This window comes from Chanos chanos, chromosome 8 (genome assembly GCF_902362185.1).
Source record: "Chanos chanos chromosome 8, fChaCha1.1, whole genome shotgun sequence".
In the NCBI taxonomy this organism is placed as follows: Eukaryota; Metazoa; Chordata; class Actinopteri; order Gonorynchiformes; family Chanidae; genus Chanos; species Chanos chanos.
Window position 1 is genome coordinate 11,912,348 of NC_044502.1, and position 16,710 is coordinate 11,929,057.

General features: G+C 40.6%; 1 protein-coding gene across 1 annotated transcript; it reads left to right on the forward strand.

Annotated features, from left to right (window-relative positions):
* The first annotated feature begins 1,703 nt into the window (after positions 1–1,703).
* pecam1b (platelet and endothelial cell adhesion molecule 1b) lies at positions 1,704–14,620 on the forward strand. The gene is made up of 15 exons (XM_030782400.1): positions 1,704–1,781; positions 1,936–1,953; positions 4,391–4,669; positions 5,020–5,301; positions 5,476–5,742; positions 6,082–6,360; positions 6,953–7,228; positions 7,607–7,882; positions 8,505–8,606; positions 8,734–8,764; positions 9,034–9,113; positions 11,808–11,861; positions 12,440–12,532; positions 13,615–13,671; positions 14,527–14,620. Exons 1-15 carry the CDS (start codon positions 1,739–1,741, stop codon positions 14,616–14,618), a joined length of 2,229 nt encoding a protein of 742 aa, XP_030638260.1. The 5' UTR covers positions 1,704–1,738; the 3' UTR covers positions 14,619–14,620.
* Positions 14,621–16,710: the final 2,090 nt, after the last annotated feature.

Genomic DNA, 16,710 nt, shown 5'->3' on the forward strand with positions numbered 1-16,710 from the left:
AATGTTGGTCGCTGAGTGGAGGGTGTCATTATCTCAGTTATATTTCAGAGGGAGTACAGCGGACAATGCACTGAAAACATATAAATGCTTAATATGGTGTATTCTTGTGCTCTGGAGCTGAAGCAGCCCCTGTAGTCTCCACCTACTTCATCTCAGCCTTACCTTTTAAGGTAATCGTACAAACAAGGCCAAACCATCCATACTACTCTTAAAACCAGGTCCTACACCAAGTGAACCGGTTGAGTCTGTTTCTCACGCATGCAGTTCAGAGAAAGAGTATCACACTATGTTTATTAATGGCATTTCCTGTCAGAATTATTACTCTGTTCTTCCGTCACATCATTTACACCTCAAAGTGTGTCAAGACCCACCCTGATACCTCAACTGTAGGCTCTCACATAGATTTTGATAAAGGTCAGGGGGGAAAACCATAATCTATGTCAGGATTTCAGACTCGTACATCATTTCAGTGCTCCCTTCTACTCGTTCACATAATAGCCACATATCATACTAGACTCCTGCTGAGACCTGGACTGAGCACTTTCCTGCAGAACCACCAGCAGGCCAACGGTAAGTCCGCTCCGCATTAGCATTGATAAGCAATGGAGGAAATATTGGATGTTGGAGACTTTGTTTCTCCCCGAGTGTGTCTCTCATAGTTAATGATGGACTACCTCTACATAGTCACAAGAAAGGGATGGAGATGGAATCAAGACTGATGTTCTAAAATAATGCATTATTTTACGTTTATTTTTATCTTAAATATGATTGGTTATAATATAACAGGATAGATAATGAGCGACTGTTTTAATTCCACTTCTAAAGTAGTTCTATGAATACAAAAGTCTTGAAAGATGCTTTTTGCTGCCCGGTTTCCTAGTAGTTGGAACCAAGTGTTTGGACCAAGAGCATTTTGGTTCTAACAGGAGCACACATCCATGTCAACCTTACCAACAAACCAAGGATGGAGGATACATTATCAGCTCTCATAAGACCATGATGTCTTTTACTATAGGGGTTTACAGAGTTTGAAAATGCATAGTCAATTAGACTTTAAGGAACTAAATGCATTTTAAGGAATCTTAAATCAAAATGATCTCACTCTTGCTGGACAAAATCCCCATGTTGGCATTATGTCCTAAAATGCCAGGACGGGCCCCAGAAAATGCCTCTGAAAGCCAAGAATAACTTACTGGTTAAACAAAATTCATATAACTCATGTTGTCAGATGTTGTGGTCTCTCCTTCCCAGTCACTAATTTGTATTTGCAGATGTGCGCAGTAGTTCCATAGAAAGACTTTGAAATCGCCCCTTACATAATCACAATGAGAGACCGGCCCTCTCTCTCTCTCTCTTTTTTTTTTTCCTCGATCTGGTCTCGCTTACCGAGACGATGAAGATCAGACTCCGATCGTTGCTGAGACTGGAGTCTGGACACATCTGCCCCCGTTCCAACATTCCAGTCCGGCCGAGAGCTACTGCCCATGTTTCCTGAGGAAACAACAGTCACTTCCTGGCAAATTAAGGACAGCAAAGAGGGAGCAGTGATAAGCAGGCCGAGGTAAAAAAAAAAAAAAAACAAAAAACCTTTGCCACGGCTCCGCCCACACTCGCCCCCCTCGTGTCCCCATTCTTATTTCCCTCCTACAGTCATGTCCATCCAACGCCGTGGTTGTGGATCCAGTTGACACTCACCTCCACAACTTCTGCCATCCAGGCAAACCAGCAGCCCTCTGCCATGGCCGCCAACCTCCTTTTCCTCTTCCTCCTCTTCATCAACTGTAAGAGCCGCTTCGGACCGGAATTCACTGTTTAAATGCAATGATAATGTGTTTCGTGTCAAGGACTGTTAATTGATGTTTGTTTGTTTGTTTGTTTGTTTTTTTGTTTCCCTTTTTACCCCTCATTTTTCAATGTCACTCCATCTACACCAAGGGACAGGAGCGCAGCAGAGTGAGTATGCTTGCATGATTCATTTGAAAAAGAAAAAGAAAGAATCTGTTTCTTTAACCAGTCAAGCTGTGTTCAGGACACAGAAAAAGCTTTTGATCCGTTTTTCAGAGCTAGCACATCAAACAGTCTCATGATTTACTGTACATTATGTGTTAATATGAGTTCATCAAAAGATTTTTTTTCTCCCCTCATAGTATGCGATCGCATTTTGACTATTTTGACTGGATTTTAGTATGTGCTAACACTCTTGGAACAGATCCTCCTGAGTTAAAAAAAAAAAAAAAAAAAAAAAAGACAACCTGTGTGGTAATCTATGCCCGTTTTTGAGAGAAGCTCCCTTGGCCCGTGTCCAGTGACGGTGCCCTTCGCAAAGAGTTAGCACTGACTGTTTCTCACATCAGCTGTTGAAGACTGGTTCTACCGGGTGTGTTTGATCATTGTCATTTGGGGCTGTATAATCGAGTGTGTCTAAGTGGGCACAGGATGCTCTAGCTCACTGGGTCACTGCCGTGGGCCGCAGTGGCAGCGCGCGAGACAGTAGTCTTGGTTATCTGGTGCTCGGGGGGCTGTTGGTGAGTGAAGTTGGGTGGGGACGGTGAGTCGAAAATAACCGAACTCTCCAAGGAGCTTCAGAGAGTGTTTGTTTAACAGTGTGTTTCCTTTCCCTCTCCTCTCCTGTTTACTGTGGTTGGGGCCCCAGTGGGGCAGGCTCTGTCTGGGGGGTGTCAGGAGAGTAGAAATTCCCTCGTCTCTTCCACCAGAGATGCCAAATTATAATTCTTTGTCTATTCGTTCATTCAGCTCTGCACTTGCCAGCTAAGAATGGCAGAGAGTGAATACTTTTCAGTAGAGGGATAATCAGATTCTTCACCCTGTACTCAGCAGACAAAGCACCTGGATCAATAAGACTCTCTTGTTGATGGCTTTAGTGTAGTATAATTGATATCTGACTCCTCCAGCTTTAGACTAACCTGACAGTTTGAGGATGCTGTCACAGTAGTTGTCACAAGCTGCTGCAAGAACTCATTTTCATTTATGATGACTTAAACCAGAATCAAAGTGTCTACCATAATATCACAACTATGCACGCCGCAGTCAGTTATTATAAGGAATCTGAACAGACTGCAGCACTAATACTGCAGCAGTATTTTAATGTCAGATTTAGTTCAAATTTAAAGCTGTTCTGACTGCTTGCATTATTTGGTGTGACAAAATTTGATACTGTGTAGTATTATGAAATAGTAAGCCATTTATGTCCAAAAAGCACTAAAATGAAATTACTACAAAATTTCATATATCTGACTGGACATACACACACACACACACACACATATATATATATATATAAGCTTCAATGTGCTGGGGGCAAGTGTTTTTTTTCGATCATTGTCATGATGGTGGAAAATGCTATGTCTAGTGTTAGTTCAGAATCGCCTGCATGTGTGGAGACAGACTGAAACGAAATGACAGAGATGGTCATGATGCTCATTTTACATTCTTTTGTTCATCCTAATTTTGTTCATTCAGTCATTCAGTGGCACTGTCATCCTAGAGTACAGTCCAAACAAGATAGCAGTGCTTCACCAAAGGACGAACGGGATTAATCAGAGCGGATTTATATCTGTTGGTGTTTACATTTCCCTTTGAGAGGTTGAGAAGAACTAAACCATGCCAGGAAAATCCACCTCGCCCCATAAAAACAAAAAAAAAAATATCTCGCGGTCCATATTTCCAGTTGTATGATTCAGAATTATTTGTAGGTTTTGCGTTGTGACTCAAAAAAAATAAATAAATAAAATTCATGCCGTTCCATTGACCATGGTTGATGATATCATTTTTGCCATGAAACATGAGCAAGCTGGGTAGTCTTCATCACTTCAGCTCCAACCAAACATTCCCAAACAACCTGCCCCCAGCCCCCCCGTAAAAGTCCCTGTATTCTCTTCTGCAAATATAATCTGGGCCTGCTCTGGGCCTACACTTCAGCTGGAGACAGACCGAACCTTTCTACAGATTCTTCCATGCTGCTGCAGCACAATCACATTTGCATTTTCTCACAGAGATGCATCTCTAGTAAACCACGATGTCCTAACATTGGGGATGATAATTGTTCAGTTAAGTCAGGAAACACTCCTGTGCAACAGCTTCCAATATATCGTTCTCCTGCCCGTCTACAAGAAAAAGTTTTCTTTATTTTGGCAATCCGTTACATCAGCAAGCAGGAAAAACGTGGGAATGAAATATGAAATAGGTAGAATACACAGGTGATTTTCAAGGGTTAGAGTGCATTGAATTCTATTTCTTGCAGAATCGTGACTCTATTTGTCAAACAGAAGTTGTGTGTGTCTACATTATGAATGTATGAAAAGCAGCGATGTGTGTGTGTGTGTGTGTGTGTGTGCGTGTGTGTGTGTGTGTGTTTGTTTCTGTTTTTCAGCATTTACTATAGAAGAAGTTAAACTGACCATTGAGCCAGAGGGTGAACTCAAGAGTGGTAGTAGCGTGACTCTAAATTGTACATCTAAAGTCAGTCGCACTGCTGGATTCATCCCAAACTACGAGTACAGTTTACACAAAAATAAGAATCTGCTTAAGTCCGGCAGCGACGTCTTCACTATTCCCCACGCCAGAGTATCCGACTCAGGCTCGTACCATTGTTCCCTCCGGATTGGCACAGTGACAAAAGAAAGCGCATCAGAGACACTGAAAATCAGCGGTAAAGTATCATGCCAGTACATATGAGTACTTAGAATTTCAGAGTCCTGCGAGAGGCTAAATCATAAGTTAACTAATACAACAACAAAATGTTCTGAGATGTAGCGACTAAAATCATGTCAGATTAAACTCCAGACTCAGTTACATTTCAATTAATCCATTAATTAAAATAGTACAATAATAATCATAATCATAATAATAATAGTGTAGTGGCCAAGGCTTTGAAAATCTTAAGCAAGTGAACTTGTTGGTATCTGTTTTTGTTTGTTTTAACAACGGAAAAGATTTCTGTCTGTTCATTTCTCTGAGAATGGAAGTATGAAGGTCAGCCTGGTGTCTGTGCTCATGCAGGTCTCCAGACTCCTGTTCTGATTGTGGAGAAGACGGAGGTGTTAGAGGGAGATATGGTTTCGATTTCGTGTGAGGCTAAGGGGGAAACTGGACCTTTCGTCTTCGTCTTCCTGGACGGCCATAGAGACATTGACAGTTTCGAGACTGACAACGACCAGGTACAAACAAAACAGCCTTTAACTAAACCAGGGATCGTCACATTGAGTTGTCGTTACACTGTCAAGTTGCGGGCTTCAACTGAAACATCTGAAATTAGCAACAAAGTGAACATCACAGTAAATGGTGAGTGAAAGTCTTCTCAATAATACAGTTTGTTTGTTTGTTTGTTTGTCAGATAGATCTGACTCAAACTTAAGCCAAGATTTTTGTTATGAATTCTAAAACCAAAAATGTTTCTCTCTTATTTATTGTATTTATTTATTTATGTATGTATGTATGTATTTATTTTGTGTTTAGAGCTGCCCATCACCCCATTAATTACTGTCTCACCATCAAGCAATGTCATCGAAGGGGACCCACTTGAAGTTGTCTGCAAAGTTGAAGGCAACCTCACCGGTACTCAGTACGATGTTGATCTGGTCCTTGGTGAAGAAATCCGTTCCACTGGGAAAGGTCAAATCAGTTTCAAAAAAATTGTTACAGCAAATGATTCTGGGGTGCATAAATGCAGGATTCGAACAGACAAAGTATTCAAATGGACTGCCGCCAGCGTAACAGTACAAGGTGAGAAGAGGGACCCTGGCTTTCGAGAAAAAGAACGAATAGCGCTCCCATTCACTTCTGATAATGTTTACAGTGCCCCCCCCCCCCCCCCCCCCCCCCCCCCCCCAATGAATTTTTTTGTTTAATGCAGAACCTGCTTTGATTTGATGCATTGCGTGTACTTCTATGTTCTCAGATGAAAATGATGCTCATACAATACAAGGATTCTCTTAACATATTCTAATATTTTAATTTGGAGGAGGGGAGCATGTTAAAAGACAAAAAAAAAAAAAAAACATACAATGGTATTTCTCAATCTTAAACTTGACAGTTTTTCTCTTTGTCTCTCTGGTCACTCAGAGCTCTTCTCTCAGCCTGTCCTGACCATACAGCCCCCAGTGGTGTTTGAAAAGGAGCGCGTGAACCTGTCTTGCAGCAGTAGCAAATATTCTAGGGAGAGAATTACTGCAAAAGACATAAAGTACTACATTTACAGAGGTGATGACTTGTTAACATTAGGCAGTTTTAATGGACGGCATACATTACTGGCAAACTCTTCAACCAATGGGAATTACTCGTGCAAAGCAGAGGCAAAGAACATTTCCAAAAAAAGCACAGCCGTGACCTTCAAAGCAAAAGGTGCATTGTTACTTTTTTACTTATCTGTCTTTCAGTTCGATTCATTATCTATTTATTATAATTCGTTATTTATCATTTACCTATCAATGCATTTATTTTTATTTATTTATTTTTGTTATTTAGTATTAGTTTTTTTAATTATTATTTATTTAAGCAAGCATTAGTATTTAGCTATAGCGTGCTCGTACTTTATCTGCTTGAATCTACTCAACTTGTTTCAGTTTCTGATTATTTTCTCTGTGTTTAGTTTTACATTTCCATTTAAGCAAAGTGACCACAGCCACTGTTAGTAATCCTCTCTTTGGACAACTGTACAAGTTCTTTATTACACTATGATAAACATTTAGAAATGCGGATAAACCATCAGCAGTAACAACGACATCTTTCACACCTGTGTTTACTAAAAGAAATATTTTCACTGGAGTATGTACAGCTCATCAGAGTTCTTCGCAATGCTGCTGTAGACATCTGTGGCCGTTGTTCTAAAACCAGAGCAACGTTAGATTCACCCCGGCATTCTATTTTTTAATAGCTTGTCCATTCATCCTAACACACGTTGTATTAGTAACATGGAACATCCTTCTTTTTTCAGTCCTGGTCTCACAGCCTGTGATCAGGATGGGCGAGGTGATTCTCGGCCAGCCGTTCCAAATTTTCTGCCGCTCGGAGAAAGGTAGTTTGCCCATCAAATACACCCTGCTGAAAGATAACAACGATGTCAGCGTTAGCACGGTTTATGGCCTTAGCGAAAATGCAAGCTTCACTGCTATCATCCATGATCAGCACGAAATCTACCAATTCAGATGTCGGGCTGAAAACAATGGTTCATCCATCGCTGAAAGCAGCCGCCTCAACGGTACAGTCATAGGTGAGTTGCTTACCATATCAGTGAAATCCTGATCTTGCTTCCAGTCAAATTTATATTTATTTCGAGTCATTTTACACTGTTCTGATTGATTAGAATTAGCGAACTGGGAAGTTGACAAATTTGAAGGAGGGTAAAGTGGCGAATAGAACTGGCTAAACTTATGCCAGATATCTTATGCTCTCTTCACGCTATGTCTAATTGTAGCCCAATATGCCTCATAAGCCTTTCAAGAAGGCTCAGGAAAATCAGTTGTTTCATACATTGATTTAAAAGAAAAGGGAATTGGCCCTGCTCCTCCTGAACTAGTTATTGAACATTCATACAGTCCACATTCCTGCAACATATTCTTTATGTTCTCCTTGGTTCTGTACTCCACAGTTCCTGTGAAAAAGGCATCTCTGACTGTTATAACACCTGATGTTACTGAGGGTCAAACAATGACCCTTCTCTGCCAGGCATCAAATAGCTCTACTACCCCCTTGACTTTTAAGTGGTACCGAAGCAGCACCAGGGAGCTTCTCCGCACAGTCACGGTTAATAAACTCTTTGGAACACACACAATCCAGGAGGTCAGCAGAGAGAATAGAGATTCATACTACTGTGTGGCACTGAATAAGGCCGGCAGTGTCAAAAGTGACCCAGTGATGGTTGAAGGTAAGATTTTGCTGCTGAAATGATTACCATTTGCTTATTTGTTTGTTTGCTTTAAACACACACACACACACACACATACATAAATACAGAGATAATAGTTTGGTAAAGCTCAAAAAAGTAAGAGCAACCAAATCCTGAAGGAAGTAAATAGACAGACTAGTCACAGATTAAATTAATTATTTAGATTAAATAGACAGTCACACAAACCATAGCCGTTTCTCAATATGGAGTATGCCAAGTACTTTGGAGTACGTCAAGTACTTCAGAGTTCAGACTTGCTAAGTTCAGCTCGGAAGTCCAGACTTTGTTTTGAAGTGCATTCTGGGAAACTTGACCACCCAAGTCCACCCAAGTCACCTCCTGATGCATCCTTGATAAAACCCACTAATTGAGAACACATGAGGGTATTTGATCTGTACTTGGTTAGATGCGAACTTTGAATTGGAACAGTGCTTCGGCCGTGACTAATGACGTTTCACAAGTCCATGAGAACGCAAGTACAGAGAACAACGCATATTGAGAAACGGCTCATATCTTGATCTCAATTCTAAGATGAAATCTCATCTCTCTCTCTCTCTCTCTCTCTCTCTCTTTTTCTTCCTCTCTCTGTTGTTCTTCGCAGTGAGGCTGGCAAGATGGAAGAAGGGTCTGATAGTGGCTTCCTGCCTGCTGCTTTTGGCCATTTCAATTCTTTGTGGGATTGTGTACTACAAGTCCAAGAGAGGTAGAGACACGTACAGTCTTCCAGCAACACAAGCCTCAAGTGCCTGAACTACCTGTGGAAAACAAACAAACAAACAAACAAACAAAGCAAAACAAAAACATCCTCTCACCTTTTCTCTCTGTCACAGGTAAAAGAGCGACGGCTGCCGAGCTCTCAGTGTGAGTTGGCTTGTACATTCGCGTTTCACAACAACTACTTCATACAGTTTGTACCAGTGTAACAGGCTGGTTTTCAACAGATATTCCTTTAGCTAATGTTGTATCATGTGGTTAAGTAACTGAGAACTTTGTCAAGGAGCCCATGATCTATTTAGACAGGTTGAAGAGGGTTTTTTTTTATGGTAGGCATCTGAGTGGAGCTGACAATGCAGGCTCTTTCCTGTATTTGTAGCATGCCAACCATGACTTTATTTCCACCCGTTCCTCAGAAAGCCTTCGAGCCGTAAATCAGATGGTTCTCTAACCGTGAGTCTTGCCCACGACACGGCGGTTTATAACGCACCCAAAGGTAGCTTGTTTTCCTCTTTTATTCCACTGTCCTCGCGCCACCATGGTCTTCATCATCATCATTATCATCATCATCATCATCATCATCATCATCTCAATCTATAACATTAAAGCCCACCCTTGTCATTATTGTCCTCGTATGTTTCCTAAACATGTCTTTATATTTTGTCTCACGTGACCCTTTGCAAACTATGACATTAGTAAGCCTACTGTTTGTCTATTTTTGTATTCTTATAATAACTGAAACCAGGATCAGGTTTGTACTTGTCTGTTACAATGAAAATTCTTTTTGCCAGTCACTGGTAAATGAAAAATTGTAAACACCTTACTTTAGTCACCTGTAAACCAAATGCTTTAACAGGGGCCATACTTAGAGAGGTGTGTGCACATATGTGTGTCTGTGTTTGTGTCTGTGTGTGTCCATGTGTGTGTTTGTGTGTGTGTGTGTGTGTGGACTGCCTACTGTTACATGCCTTTATTTACCTATCTGCCCACATCACTGACATTTTGCATTTTGCCCTACTTCACCATCCCCTCAATTTTCCTGTCAGAGGAAAAAAAAAACTTCATTGTTCAAGAGTAGCTGCTGACACACCAGACACACATATCCTGTTCCAGTCTACCTAGGGATAAAGTGCAGAGTATTAGAAAGAGTTGTGCTGAGCTGTGTGTATGTTTATACCTATTTTTATGCATGCCTGTATATATATTATGCATGCCTGCGTAACAGAGCAAGTTTACATGTGTATGTGTGTTTACTTTGCATTACAGTACAGTACTTAATGGCAATGATCAGTGTTTACCCTCTGTGTGTGCAGTTTTGGTCTAGAAGGGCTGTTATGTGTGCTGGTTTTCAGTTGTAGTTTTATGACTGATTAGAAGAAGCAGTCAGCTTTGAAACTCTTCCTTCCTTATTTCACGTGCTGAGCCGTATGCTGAAAATACATACATGGAAAGTTCTGGAGCCAGTACACATACCAGCCCTACAGAACTGATGAAGAGTGTCTATACAGCTTTCTGCTGACAAAGTGACACTCGTTACCTTGTGTCAGGAGATGATTACGTGTGGTACCCTCTGTAGTTGTTACATGGGCAAACTCACTGGTCTTATTCCAGACGGAGTGCCACACTTTGATGCCATGGAAGGGAGGGCGACCAATGGGACACGAGATAGTGTGACATCACTTCCTGCTGATACAAGTAACAGGAGCAGCTACAGTATTCCAGCTACAGTATAGAGAAGGCCTACAAATGGACAAAGACTTGGACAAACAAATATACAAATATGTCCATTGCTCACCTTTTTATTTTGCTAATTTAACAGCTCCTGAAGTGAAAGGAGATTGGAACGTTTTCAAATGAAGAGAACAAATGGCATTCAGAGAAATTGGACAAAGGACTTTCAAAGTCGTACTTTTTTTCCTTCTCTGTTTCCGTCCTTTCATTCAAAAATACAACTTTTAAGAGCAAATTTTAGACTTTAACGCTTATACTTTGGCGTACACCATTTGCACGGTTTTGAAATAGCTACAGAGAATGTTTTTGCCCACTGCGAAGCTCTCCCCTCTTGACAGCTGAAAAAGTGTGTCATAGACTTACTTTGCCTATGTTAACATAGCCAAGTTGCTCAACAGGAGTTTGATAAAGACTGCTATCCGTAACAACAGGTTCTCTGTTATGGTTCACAGTTAACCACCACATTTCCTCACTGTATGTGTCATCTGTCATGTGCTTTTCTCTCGTAACCTTTTTGTCTAATTTATATATTTCAATGTCTCCTTGTCTGTCTCCATCAATTCATGTCTCAGTAAAGTATCTTATCATCTGTAAAGTTCAGCTGCATGTTGATCCTGCATACACTGTAACAACAAGAACGTGTCTGTATATATTTTTGGTTGATTGCTTACAAGAAGCACGTATAGAATAAAATAGTTTTATTTTGGAATGTCTGTTTTCCTTGCAATCCCTAAGGCTTTTCAGACGACTCCCCCCTGTTAATGTTCTCATTATTATTCGATTAGTACTCTCTCTCTCTCTCTGTGGGTTTTTTTTCTTAATACAATTATGTTCTTGCTCGCGAAAGTTTGTTTAGACTAGTGACAAGATTATGAATCCTTATCAAAGTTTTTCTGAAGTATTTTAGACACTTTAGACACTCCTTGTTGGTGTTATGATCATTAGGTAAGAGAAGAGGAGAAGAGAGAGCTGTTGGTGCGTATTTGCAAGAGTTATGAACTGCTAGTCATCGCGACTCTTGATTAGAACACCACAAGCAGTCGGGGCAATGGGTCGGCGCTACGATTTCTGATGGAGATGCTCGACTCCGCTCACTCAAGCACTGAATGATGCTAATTCCGAGTGTTTACTTCAGTCATATGCCAGCACAATGCATACAGCATGTTGAGGAAATAAACCGATTAAAACTGGAAGTGGAAACAATATGGGCTAATTCAAAACAGACTTGCCCCCCCCCCCCCCCCCCCCATGTCTGGAGAGATGCTTTGGTAAACTTCATTGGGTAATCTCAAGTGCAGCTGTACTAGAAAGGCACTCAGATTCTCAATTATTTTTTCCTTTGACTTCCCTTGTCTTCCTTGTTCCTGTCTCTGTGTGTGTGTGTGTGTGTGTGTGTGTGTGTGTGTGTGTGTGTGTGTGTTGTCTGGGCCTGACCGCTCATTGTCCCTGTATGTTTTAGCGGGAGTGGATGGTGGAGGGAAAAGTATCTGGAGTGAAAAACCATCAGATTCAGGTAAATGAATCTTTGCAGATTGGTTGTGCTGATGCCATAACAGTATATACAAAAAAGTATTCAAGTTCCCTTTCAGTTGTTGTCTCTGGACTGGTTCTCATAGATATTTGAATAGGTGTTGATTAGCTTCAATTCAAGTCACCTCAGGGTTTTTTTCTAAAGCATCAGCAAAGCAGTAAAGAGCCTTTTACTTAACTAATTTTTTCTTAAATCCATCACTGGCACTGATTGTTGTATAGGAGGATTCACAGGAACACAGCTCAGTGTATTTTGTCATTGACTAGACAAATGAATTAAAAATTTGTTTTAGCCTAAACCAAATTTTCAAGCGAAAAGAACCAATTAACCTTTTTTTTTCTAAACAATATTAATAATGGATCAAATGTTAAGCTAACATATTAATTTCCATAACTTCAAGTGATAATAGGGCCTTAAAGAAATTCCTTATCCTATTTTATCAGTGTTATTCTGTCAGTATAAGATTTGAATCTGACAAAAGACACTGTCCTTTCGGATAACTGAATGTAAAAGTGGAAATGTTATTAATCTCCAGCGATGACGTTTGTGTTGACATGTAGACAGCAGTGAACAGAGCAGTACAGACACACCCAGTGAAGCTGATGTGGAATACACAGAGGTAGTGCATCCGCAGCCTGTCGATCCAACACGAGGTGACTGTTCTGTCTCTCCTGCCCTCTCTCCCTCTCCCCCCCTCCCCCCTCTCTCTCTCTCTCTCTCTCTCTCCCTCTCTCTCTCTCTCCCTCTCTCTCTTTCTCTCTCTCTCTCCCTCTCTCTCTCTTTCTTTCTCTCTCTCTCTCTCCCTCTCTGTCTCTGTCTCTCTCTCTCTTTCTCCCTCTCTCTCCCTCTCTGTCTCTCTCTCTCTCTTTCTCCCTCTCTCTCTTTCTTTCTCTCTCTCTCCCTCTCTCTCTTTCTCCCTTTCTCTCTCTTTCTCCCTCTCTCTCTCTCTCCCTCTCTGTCTCTGTCTCTGTCTCTCTCTCTCTTTCTCCCTCTCTCTCTTTCTTTCTCTCTCTCTCTCTCTCTCTCTCTCCCTCCCTCTCTTTCTCCACCCCCCTCTCTCCCTTCTTCATTGCACTTGCTCTCACTCACTCTGATCCAGTGTATTTCAGATGAGGCTCGATTGATTTAAGGTTGGTAGTGTTTTTATCAAGTGCAAAGTTTTTCGTTGTTCTTGTTATTTTAAGCAGTCTTTACTCTCTGTGTAGTCTTTCAGAAAGGATCGCTATAATGTCCTCTGATCCTTTTCCTGATAAGAGAATGGGCTCTTCCTGGGAGGGCTCTAATTACTCTTAATTGAGAGACTGGTCACCTCCAGCTCGACTTTTAAGTAGTTAAGGGTTTATTTTTTCAGCGGCATTCTCCAGCTCATAAACAGGAAAGGCTAAGCTAATTGTCCTGGTAGGCCCCACGCTTCTTCACATACGCTAGAGTATGATTGTGTGTTGCATGTTACACGCAGTCCACAAATCCAACAGGAAGCATTTTGCATGTTCTTGTCTATTCGTTTTCTTACATATTTGTGTGTGCTCACAAAAAGATCTCTCCGGACTTAAAAACGCTCAGGAACGGAAGAGATGTAAATGTGACGGCTCGAGTTTCTCAGGCCCTCGTCTCCTTGTGTGTTCATCTCCTTGTGCGTTTGTCTTTGGCTTAATTTACTCGCTTGCCAATTTCATCGTGTCATGTTGTTGGAATCCCATGACCTCTGAGTATTGTTCTGACTTGTGTTGTTCAGTTCCCTTAAGGAAAGGCACGGACACGGTGTACAGCGAACTTCAAACATCCCTACACGGTATGCACACAGTCTTACAACACAGACAGTCAACACAAAGAAATAAGTACTTATTTTTTTCAATACCTGAAGTAATGAAATTTACACTGTTATTCAAACTTACGGCGTTTGGCATGTTCAGGTGGCTTTCTGAACAAGCAGTTGTACATTGGGTTGCTACTCGCTACGGTGAAGGTAGAAGGAGAAATTTCTAGATCAGCGTCTGTCGTGCAGGAGTTTCCAACCTGCCTAGTTTTGCCAGGTGTCTACGTTCACTCTTCATCGTAAAGAATTTCCTGGGGGTTTTTTTTCGAGTTTTTTCCATGTCCACCGTGAGAAATTCGTCAGGCCTTGTATTCTTCAATAAAATGATCTCTCCGTTAGATTGTATTCATTGTGTTGCTGCTTCCTGATTTAACTTGAGAGTGATAAGAGAAGCAGGGAAGCATGTTTTCTCTGGCTATGTCAGCTTCATGGTATAATTATCTGTTCTTCACCTAAACAGTTTGGAAAGTCCCCTTAATCCCTATAGTAATTTTAAAAAGATAACAAGAAAGGGCCGTGGTTTCTGTATTTACTGTTCACTTGGCACAGCAACGTGTTGAAAAGTAGTATTGAACATACATCTGCACGTTATTTTGGCTTTTTTAAAAAAAAAATTTTCATTATTGTCACTAGCTATAGGCTGATAGAAACACTGAAACACAGTCGGGTAAATGTATATCCAAACCAATGACTTTGAGAGGATAGCACATAAACAGTTGTAATTGCAGTAAAACACATACAGACACCCAGACAGAAACAGAGTGTAATATATTACTGTGTCACAGACAAAGGGCATTCTTTTCATGTAGGACTCCTCTCTTGTTTTTACAGGAGCCCCTGAACGAGTGAGTTATGTAAGTGACTTTTCGTCTTTCTCTGTAACCTTTATCCTTTTCTCTGCGCTGCCGTTAGACCCTGTGTAGCAAAGAGGAAGTTTGGCAGGACTGAAGAAACACAGAAAGGGCAAAAAAAAAAAGGGAGGAGAGAGAAGTGTTATTAATACTGATTGATGGCTGAGGAGGGGCATTCTCTCAACAAAACACACTTTCCTTTAAGTGCTCAACCTCCTCTCAAATCCATGAGTTTTGAGAGATTTTCAACTAAACAAATACAGAGGCTGATCCAGCCTTTCATGCTACTTCCATGTAATAAAGAAGGTTGAGGGTTTATTTGATTATTCATTTATTTATTTATTTATTTATTTATGCATTCGTTTATTCATTCATTCATTTTGCTTTCCAACATGCTGAAAGGTCTATTGCTATCTCTCTCACACTCAAGTAGAATGAACATACACACACACACACACACACACACACACACACACACGCACAAGCCTTTCACTGGATACTAGCCTGGGGAGCATAGTAGGGAAATAGTGGTCAGAGTTTCCAGATAGAGAACAAAGAGAACAGGGCTGTGGTTTCCTTTATAACTGAGAAACATACACACACACACACACACACACACACACAGAGTCATGCATTTACTCACTCATACTGCCTGGCTGAGCATACAGAAACAGGAGTAAGGTAAAGAGAAGCAGCCCATTGCACAGCTGTCAATCACCTTTAAAAACTGACTCAGAGTCAGCTGACCAGATTTCACGGTACACAGTGTGAGCTGTAAAGCTGACCCCAGATGGTATTGGAATGAGTAATTCCATGAAGAACGAGGGACATGATCAGGATGTTAAGGTACACTCAGAGGAAGTTGATTCATTCAGGGGAAGTTGATTCACATTCACAGGTTGAATGCCTGGGCAATGACATGTGATTGAAACTTGAAAATTCTTTTTTATGACCGAATCACAGCCAACAGTCACTAACAGTTTTATATAGAAATACGCTAGATAGAATTCAAACTCAAACATTCTTTTATTGTGTATGTGTCGCGTGTGCGTGTGAACATGTGCGTGTGTATGTGTTTATCTGCGACTCCATCTCAAACAGTGTCCAGAGGAGTACGCTGAACTAAACCATGATCTGCCAGAGCCCGTGGATTAACGATGCGGTCCCAAGGGAACGTGGAAGGACCAAATTGCTCTCCATAAACATCTCCTACCCCTCCTCAGATGACTTAACAAGTAACCGAAAACCAAACCTTGATCCACCGGTCTTGGCATGGAGCTCCCCTCCAGTCTGGCGTGTGGAGCTCCATCAGGGATGACAGGACCATTCTCCTCCGTTTCCTCTAATCTCTCCACTTTGTTTAGGCCAGAACAGTTCCCTGCATCCAAACCCATTTAAGTCAACCTGCAATGCATCAACAGTATTGAATCTTAGATCTTCCTTATTTTGACTGTGTTTGATGTTTTTACATCATATTTGCCAACACATTATTCTCTGTTTTACTGAGAAAATTATAATAATATTATGTACTTTAGTCTACATATGCGGTGCATTATGCTAGACACTTAATGAAGAGGTGATTTGAATGGTTATTATTATTCATTTTTTCTGTTGCTATTTTGTCTGTAGATATAATCATTCTGGAAATGCTGTAAGGAGTGGATTTTGTTTCATCCTGGCTCATGTTTTATGTATTATGTATGTATGTATATATGTGTACTCCACTCCATATATGGTCTGTTCAGGCAGGTGATGCTGAAATATACTGTTCATTTTACGTAGTTTTATTTTTCTATTTTATCCTGTGCACATCATATTGTGTTCAGTGATGTATATCTGTCCACAGGTACTAGAATGTCATTTTTTCTTAATTATTTACATTCGAACACTGAGTTAACACAGGAAATGTTAGTGTAATATTCCAAAGAAAAACTGAATTTTGACATTGCTTTGTGTTCGTTTATTTTGGCATCGGGAAAAAAAAAGCACTTAAAATGTTTGATAAAATGGATAGAATTACAATAACCAAGTTGTATTTTTTTCTCAGTGACTTTGTCTAATTTGTTGACTTTTCTTTCTAATTAAAGAATTTTGAAAATAAATCCATTTAAAAATGATTCCAAAGTGTTTCTGACAAATATATCTAAATGTTTCTCTGTCTTCT

Coding starts and splice junctions, on each gene's coding strand:
- pecam1b (XM_030782400.1), top strand. CDS start 1,739: ATGGCCGCCAACCTCCTTTTCCTCTTCCTCCTCTTCATCAACT. Junction 5,743..6,081: donor CGCCAGCGTAACAGTACAAG/GTGAGAAGAGGG, acceptor CTGGTCACTCAG/AGCTCTTCTCTCAGCCTGTC. Junction 13,672..14,526: donor ACTTCAAACATCCCTACACG/GTATGCACACAG, acceptor TTGTTTTTACAG/GAGCCCCTGAACGAGTGAGT.